Here is an 8,881-nt window from a genome sequence, read left to right as displayed (position 1 = left end):
TATCCCTCTCCCCCCTGATCAGGAGGGGGTTTTCTGTAGTTGCAGTGTTTTCAGAGGGATAAAGAATAGAATGGAACAGAATGGAGTGGAATAGAATAGAATAAAATAGAATGGAAAAGAATATAATAGAATGGAATAGAATAGAATGGGAAAGATTAGGATAGAACAGAAATGTGTAGAATGGAATAGGATAGGATGGAATGAAATGGAATGGAATAAAAAGAATAGAATGGAATAGAATAGAATGGAGTAGAAAATAGAATATGATAGAATAGAAAATAATAGGATGGAATGGAATGGAATAGAATATGATAGGATAGAATGGAATGGAATGAATAGAATAGAATATGATAGGATGGAATGGAATTGAAGTAGAATACAATAGGATAGGATAGAATAGAATAGAAAATAATAGAATGGAATGGAATAGAATGCCTTTATTATCATTGTCCAAGAATACAACATATACAAGAGAAATGAGCCTCTATTGCAAAGATATAGTGCATAGGTTTTTATTTTTGCTTTGTCACACACTTTAATTATCCTGGAAACCATCAATGGCCTCAGCTAAATGTTCCTCCTCCCTACTCCACCACTAGCCTACATCTACATAATGCAGCCCAACGCTATAATCTGAGGGCCAGAATTGTTTCAGGGCAAATACCTTTCCACCTGCACTCCCGTAGAGAGCATCTAACCAATTTATATTTCTGTTTCCAAGGACTTACTATGGGGACAGCAGTGACATCACTTTCATATGTTGCCGTGGTCAATCCCTACTAACTATCCTTATTTTCTGCCCCTGCAGGAGATTCGATGACCTATCACGACGGACGCTCATTTTCCACATATGACAAGGACAATGATTCTGCCATTACCAACTGCGCCCTGTCCTACAAAGGAGCCTTCTGGTATAAGAACTGTCACAGAGTGAACCTTATGGGCAGATATAATGACAACAGCCACAGTCAGGTAAGTCAATCGTTTCTTAGAACAGGGACCTTCCGAAATAACATACTTGACATCATAAGGGCACCAGCATACTGTGATGACATTTTTTTTAATGAACACAATCCAAATTTTTATGCTCACATTACAAATAGAGCAGAAGTCTTCTATGGAGACAGGTGTCTCAGGGTAAGAACATCAGTCAGTGGTCTCCTCGATCCATGGTTGGTTCTGAGAAATGAGATGCCGGAGCTCCTTGTCCCTGCTGCCACTTTGACAAGCATAGTACTAGAGTACACTCTGTGGGACACCGCAACTACCCATCATGGCCTGCATTTTGTGAATGGCTCACGGTGTTAACATTGAGGTGTCCCATGGAGAGTAGATGCTAGTGGTATCCACCATTTGTTACTGCCTACATAGCTGCCTACATTACCAGCCCTTCATGGGGCACGCAAGCTCCTTTAATGTTAATTAAGGAGCCTAGAGGGCTTATGCAATGAGACACCATGCCAAACATACTGCAAAAGAGATCTTGGGAAAATAAAATAGCGGTATAGTTCAGAGCAAGGGGATGTGTTTCTATGTTTATTAGCAGTGCTGAGGGGTCTTACGAGATTGAATTGCTTTCCGTGTACCAACTGGTGGAGATGGACCATTGACACCAGAACTGAAAGTAAAGGAAAATCCAAAATGGGGAGCTGTTCCCAGGACAGATAAAGATGGGAAATTTTGGGACACCAATTGGAGATATTTCCTTTTATTTCCTGTTGGGTTTACAGAACAGCAAGTAAAGGGAAATCTTCCCAATAGGGCACAAAATTGAAGCCTTTGATGGCCCTTTGCCCTAACCTAGCCTAACTCACCCAACTGCTCCATGAATGCTTACTTACCTTGATCCAAAAGCCCCCGGTGTTTGTTTACTTCCTGGACGCACTTGCATATCATAGCATAGACTTCTATGGGGCTGTGTACCAAGCCTGGAGATGAAGGGAAGGGGGTCACAGGGAAGTCTGTAGGGCTGTAATGCACAGGCAAAGCCAGGATTTAAATAAGCACTGGAGGCTTCTGCCATCGGGCTAAGACAAATATGTAACTGTGAAGGGGGAAGGTGGGTTAGGATAGGTCTGGTTGGGCCCAGGTTAGGTTAGGACAAGTATGCAACTGTGAAGGGTGAAAGTGGGTTAGGATAGGTCTGGTTGGGCCCAGGTTAGGTTAGGACAAGTATGCAACTGTGAAGGGTGAAGGTGGGTTAGGATAGGTCTGGTTGGGCCCAGGTTAGGTTAGGACAAGTATGCAACTGTGAAGGAGGAAGGAGGGTTAGGATAGGTCTGGTTGGGCCCAGGTTAGGTTAGGACAAGTATGCAACTGTGAAGGGTGAAGGTGGGTTAGGATAGGTCTGGTTGGGCCCAGGTTAGGACCTTAGGTAATGTCAGGACCTTCTTCATCAATTAATCTTGCCTTGTTCTACTCGCAGGGCATCAACTGGTTCCATTGGAAGGGTCACGAATACTCCATCCAGTTTGCAGAAATGAAGCTCAGACCCGTGAGCTTCAGAAATCTTGAAGGAAGAAGGAAGAGAGCGTAATGACTTAATATCACCCCGTGGCAACAACATGCAAGAAGAGGCACAGAGACTGACTGTGGCAGCGCAGAACAACAGCCAGCCCACACGCTCCTATCACATAGCTCAACCCTAAAAAAGCAAAAAACAACAAAGTGTCTTACGGAAATACCACAATGTCTTAAGTACGCCATCGCTTGAAGGAGCTGCCAATCATTTTTTTTTATGCCCCAACAGCACCAAAGACTTTTGACACAGCTAAGTGTGCTTACGGCATCATCGGCTCGCGAGGCAGGCGAGAAGAATGGGCGCCAATGTTGACCGGAACCATGAAAAAAATATGAAGTGTACAGTAGTAGTTTTAGATATTGTCATATTTTTAAACAAAAGCTATTGTGTAATTTTTTTTTGTCTTAAGAATGTTTTATTTGGTGGGTTGGGTGGCTTTTATATAAAAAGAAATAAACACATTACAATATATTATGTATCAATATCAAATCTGTTTCTGAAAAGGGGTTTGCAGGGGAATTCTCGTGTAATAGACGACAGTGTAATCCAGAAGTCGCTTGATACAACTTCCACCGCTTGTGAGAAATATATTGCATTTAATAATAAGCTCGCGCTTGAGGCCATTGCGCTACGTAGAGAGGATTAAGGTGGAAGATAAAGGACATAGCATGTTTTCCTAACCATACCCATACATTTCTGGTCTCCTGAATTCTACATTTCTTATGTCAATATTTATATAGAAGATAATTAATATATATATAAACCAGAATAAACATGCAATAATGTTGTGGATATTAAGAAATGCTGAACAAGGAGGTGTAAATTAAGAATAAAATAAATAAATCGTTTTTTTAAATCCAATGACATTATTGTATAATATAAATCATTTAGCCACAATGTATCTCTCCCACTCCCTCCATCTCTCTCTCTCTCTTCCTCCCTCTCTTTCCCGCTTTCTCTTTCTCTCTCCCTCTAATATATGTATCAAATAGCAACAATGTATCTCTCTCTTCTCTGTCTCTCTGTCTCCATCTCTCTCTCTCTCTCTCTCTCTCTCTCTCTCTCTCTCTCTCTCTCTCTCTGTCTCCCTCTTTCATTTTCTCTCTCTCTCTCCCCCCCCCACCTTTACAATGTATCTCTCTCTCCCTCCATCTCCCTCTTTCTCTCCCTCTCTCTAATATATATATTAGCTACAATGCTTCTCTCTCCGTCTCTCTCCATCTCTCTCTCTCCCCCTGTCCTGCTTTTTCTTTCTCTCTCTAATATATATACCGGTATATCAAATAGCCACAATATATCTATCTCTATCCTTCTCTCTCTCTCTCCTTCTCTCTCTCTCTCTCTCCTTCTCCCTCTCTTTCTCTCCCTGTCCCACTTTCTCTTTCTCTCTCTAATATATATATCTCAAATAACCACAATGTGTCCCTTTCCCCACCCCATCTCTCTCTCCCTTTCTTTCTCACTTTCCCCTCTCTCTCTCTCTCTCTCTCTCCCCCCTCTCTTTCCCACTTTCTCTTTCTCTCTCTCTAATATACAGTATATATAATGTATACAATGTATCTCTCTCTCTCTCTCTCTCTCTCTCTCTAATATATATATATATTAGCTACACTGTATCTCTCTCCTTCTCTCTCTTTCCTTCTCTCTCTCTCCTTCTCTCTCCATCTCTCTCTCTCTCTCCCCCTGGCCCCTGTCCCACTTTCTCTTTCTCTCTCTAATATATATACTGTATATATATATTCCTCTCTCTCTCTTTCTCTCTCTCTTTTCTATCTATCTCTTCTCTCATCTCTCTCTCTCATATCTATCTACCCCCATCTCTCTCTCTCTCTCTTTCTAATATATATTTATTCATTAGTCATATTCAACTGAATTTGTTCTTCACCGGTGAATGTGTTATGCCACTTTTAATGACCTATTCCAAAATCCATGGTATCTTGGGACAGGTGTTAATTGTTCGAGTTGAATTGACTGAGCTTTGAATTGTTGCCAAGGTTAAAGATGTTATAAGTTGGTATTATATTTGGGTGACGGATGGTGTTGAAGGCCCTGACCCTGTTTAGGCACGGTGGTTCCAGTTTGATATACACTGCCTGGCCAAAAAAAAAAAAAAAGTCACACACTCTAAAATTTCCTTGGACCGCCATTAGCTTTGATTACGGCACACATTGGCTGTGGCATCATTTCAATAAGATTATACAACGTCACAACATTTATTTCCGTCCAGAGTTGCATTCTTTTTTCACCAAGATCTTGTAGTGATGGTGGGAGAGTCGGAGCTCTGTGTAAAGCCTTCTCCAGCACATCCCAAAGATTCTCAATGGGGTTCAGGTCTGGACTCTGTGCTGGCCAATCCATGTGTGAAGATGATGTCTCATGCTCCCTGAACCACTCTTTCACAATCTGAGCCCGATGAGTCCTGGCCTTGTCATCTTGGAATATGACCAATGTGCCATCAGGAAAGGAAAATCCATTGATGGTAAAACCTGGTCATTTAGTATATTCAGGTCGGCAGCTGACCTAATTTTTGGGGACATTACATTGTTGACGCTAGACCTGACCAACTCAAGCAACCCCAGATCATAACACTTATCCAATGGAAGGCTCTGACCTATGTGCTTATCTGAATCCAGGTGGTGACTTTCTTTTTGGACCGGTTACGTAGATGGCCTCTTTCTAAGAAGCTTTTTGTCCTCTTCATCTAAATTGGACATCTCACTGGCCTCGGAAGAATGTCCATGCTCCTTGAGGTGAAAGAAGACTACTGAGTCCTGACCTGGTTGTGTAATGAGAACTAGGGGGTTCGGCAAGCTTTCACCACTCCCATCATGTTCTTGGACAATCAACATCTTCCTTGACACATTCCATGATGACTAAATGAATGTGACAGTGCTACCTGTGAGGCTATAAATGCTGAGGAACATTCCTGACACACGACTAGGGCTAAGGGAGCCATTGAGATAAGTGGCAAAAAGACTTCAACATTACATAACAAGTCCAGTTGAATGTGTCCAGACTACTACTAGCCGTGACCAAGATGAATGAAAACCTTCACAAACTTTATATACACTATATTGCCAAAAGTATTGGGACGCCTTTACACGCACATGAAGTTTAATGGCATCCCAGTCTTAGTCCGTAGGATTCATTGGGGGAGGGGCCCAATACTTTTGGTAATATAGTGTAAATATATATATATACGCACACAGTATAGTGTGTGTGTACTCTTAGGAGTAAGTCAGCAGTATTGCTTTATTGGGAAGAAAGTCCCAGTCATTAACCGCCTCCCCGCTACATGCTCTCTCGTCACTAGGTAATGAGGAAGCATGGAGCTGGCTTTCTGGCCAATCATGGAAGCGGGGAGGCGGGTAATAACTCGCCGTCTGGCTTCCTGATATGCCAGCTTCCCAACCAATCAGGAAGTCGGGCGGTGAGTTATTACACGCCGCCCAGCTTCTTGATTGGCCCGGAAAGCCGGCTCCATGCTTCCTCATTACCTAGTGACGAGAGAGCATGGAGCCGGCTTCCCAGCCAATCAGAAAGCCGGCGGCGTGTAATGGCTCGCCCCCCGGCTTCCTGATACCCGGAAGTACTCATATCGGGATAAGCATTGGGAGCATTTGGGCGAGTACGAGTACTTGCCTAAATACTCTGTGTCAGCACCGATACCGATACTAGTATTGCTCGCGGGGGTGGGGGTCTTCATTATTTGTTTATTTTTTGTGTCGGGTGCGCATACCTATGAAAACGACGAACGCGATACACATGTTGGGTATCGCCGCGCACGCCGGAGTGAGAGCAATAATTCTAGGGTCAGTATTTCTGGGTATCACTAAACTGATGACCCGCGGGGGGCTTTTAAAGCGTCGTCTATGGACTTTTTGGGGTACTGAATTTTGTCGCCGTTTCACGGACGCACACAATTTTCAACCTGGGCATGTTGGGTATCTATTTACTCGTTGTAACCTCGTCTTTTATATTTTATTAAATAAATCTGTATTATATTGTGTTTCGGGGCACTTAAGTACATTTTTCACTAAATTTTGGGGTTTGATAAGGAGTTGCGCTAATATCGTGCAACATAAAAATTTGCCGCCATTTTATTCTACAGGGTCTCGGCTTTCAGAAAATATATCATGTTTAGGGGGGTTTTTCAGTAATTCTCAGGCCTAAAATGCGGAATATAACATGGGTTCAAAAAATGGAAAAAAAAAAGGCCTCAGTCATGCAGGGGTTAAAGGAGAACTATGGGGTTAAGTGTTTTCCCCATAGTTCTCCTTAGGGTAACGGGAGGACACAAACTAGCATCCTCCCGTCACACTAGGCTCAGTATACCGCGTGCTGTAGCTCTCTATATACTGAGACGCCGCAGCTGAAGCGGATCCCGACAATTGTGCCGGGATCCGCCCAGCTGCGTGACTGACAGCTGGCTCTGCCTATCTAGAGGCAGAGCCAGCTGTACCCGCCCCCTCCCCCGTCCGTTCCGCCAGTCAGCGCTGGAGGATCGGAGCGGGGAGGGGGGAATCCAGCCCCTCCCCTGTCACGGCAGGGAGCCGTGACAGGATCGAGAGGTGAGCGAACGCCGGTATGTGTTCTCTCACCTCCCGATCTACTGAGCCGACCTGTGACAGTCTCATTGTCACAGGTCGGCTAGAACTATGAGGGGAGTGAAAAGCACCCACCTCATACTTCTCCTTTAAGCAAACATTGTGACAGGTCACTATAGGGAACATTGTTGTGTCCATTCTCTTTTTTTTTTCATGGGGAACCATTTATTACAGTATCGAAATAATGAAACCGTTAAAACTTCAAGTTCATGAGCCTGGAAGGAAAACAAAGGGTGGAGAAGGAGAGCCCGATGGTTGACGTGAACTATAATAAAAGCCGTCACTCCCGGGTCTAGTGGCAGTGTTGGAGGTTATGATGTCCGCCACTCACTCCCAGCTCCTGACTTTATAATGGGCGGCGGAGAGGCCGCAGCTATTAGGAACCGCTTTACCCGCCGTCATTTTTATAGCTCAATGAACTAAGAAGAGGTCTTGAATGAGCGTCTGTCATTTAAATTACATTTCTATGCGGTGTGATAATGATCGCTTCCCTCCGTGATAAATGGCGGCGCGGCTCCGTGGCGAATTCTGGAATTAACATGAATGACACGACTGGATATCATCGGATGGTAACTCGTTTTGTTTGCCTTCCCTGTGCAAAATCACGCACGTGCGCTCCGGGATCTCGATAAAGTTTTATGGTGTCAAAAAAGGACGTTGATGATTTAGAAGTTTATCAATCTAGAAATATTATCGGAGACGCCAATAAAGAAAAAACTGGAAATGTTTTTTTTTTTAATTATTATTATTAAATTATTTTGGGGGTTATTCACGCAGCTGCCGTAGGCAGTCGAGTGAATAACTGACCCGAAGTAAAGTGAGTCGAACGGTGTTCCTCTGTTCACTTCAGGCTGGTACGGCTGATTTCTGCCGTATATCGGGTGGCTTCGGGTCGGCCGAGCATGCTCAGCATGTTCAGCCGACCCGAAGTGCAGAAGGAGTTCGACTCAGCCGATCCAACATCCGCCGAACAGCAGTGAGTGAATAGCCGAAGTTCCGCTCAGCTCTGTGGTAACCGAGCAGAATAAAGAAACAGTCAAAAAAAGTTAAAAAAACAAAATAGAAAACGATTGGGCGGAGCTAGCAGTGACAGCTAGCTCCGCCCGACTGGTCTCTATTGGCCGGGACCAGCTGTCCCGGCCAATAGAACAATGAGAGCTTGTCGGAGCCGGCGTGGATATGAAAGCTGGGTCCGCTAAGCTCTTATCCTAATGACAGAACAGCGTCTGGTAACCAGGGACGCCCAGCTGTCATTACACACTGAGAACCCGGCGGAGCGGCTGTGTAATGACAGAACGACAAGTGGCCGGAGCCAGCCGTGAGATGACGGCTGGCTCCGCCCAGCTGTCAGCAATGGCCGGCCGTTCGGCCAGCTTCGAATTTCCCCTGGGCTCATTCGAGCCGAAGCATATGCCTTTGGCTCGACTCGGCCCCTCGGCCAACTTCGGGAGCTGTACGCAGCCCTACAGCAGCCCTTCGGCTCTACTGAACCGAAGGGGTCCCGGGGCCAAAGCTAGCCAAATGATCAGCCGAAGCTACGGCTAGATCCTTCGGCAGCTTTGTGAATAACCCCCATAATATTACAGGAGTAAATACAATTTTAGGTATTTAATGTTTTGCAATAAATTGTTTTTATTTATAGCATATAACACTTAGAAGGAGTTTCCATTTTTTTTGTTCCGTTATTGGCTCGGTTTTTTTTTGTTAGGACTTACAGAGTTTTTTTTTCATGAAATAAATAAAATAAAATATT

General features: G+C 44.2%; 1 protein-coding gene across 1 annotated transcript in view; it reads left to right on the top strand.

The window, feature by feature from the left end:
- Nucleotides 1–3,020, top strand: part of TNC (tenascin C) — a 92,050-nt gene extending 89,030 nt beyond the window's left edge. Inside the window, exons 22-23 of the mRNA XM_018576974.1 lie at nt 809–972; nt 2,426–3,020. Of these exons, the coding sequence (XP_018432476.1) occupies nt 809–972; nt 2,426–2,536 (275 nt within the window). The 3' untranslated portion in view covers nt 2,537–3,020. The remainder of the gene's footprint in view (nt 1–808; nt 973–2,425) is intronic.
- The last annotated feature ends 5,861 nt before the right edge of the window (nt 3,021–8,881 follow it).

Source organism: Nanorana parkeri, unplaced genomic scaffold (genome assembly GCF_000935625.1).
Source record: "Nanorana parkeri isolate BGI_ZX_2015 unplaced genomic scaffold, ASM93562v1 scaffold81, whole genome shotgun sequence".
Lineage (NCBI taxonomy): Eukaryota > Metazoa > Chordata > Amphibia > Anura > Dicroglossidae > Nanorana > Nanorana parkeri.
The sequence above is the reverse complement of the archived record's forward strand: the minus strand, read 5'-3'. Positions and strand labels throughout refer to the sequence as shown.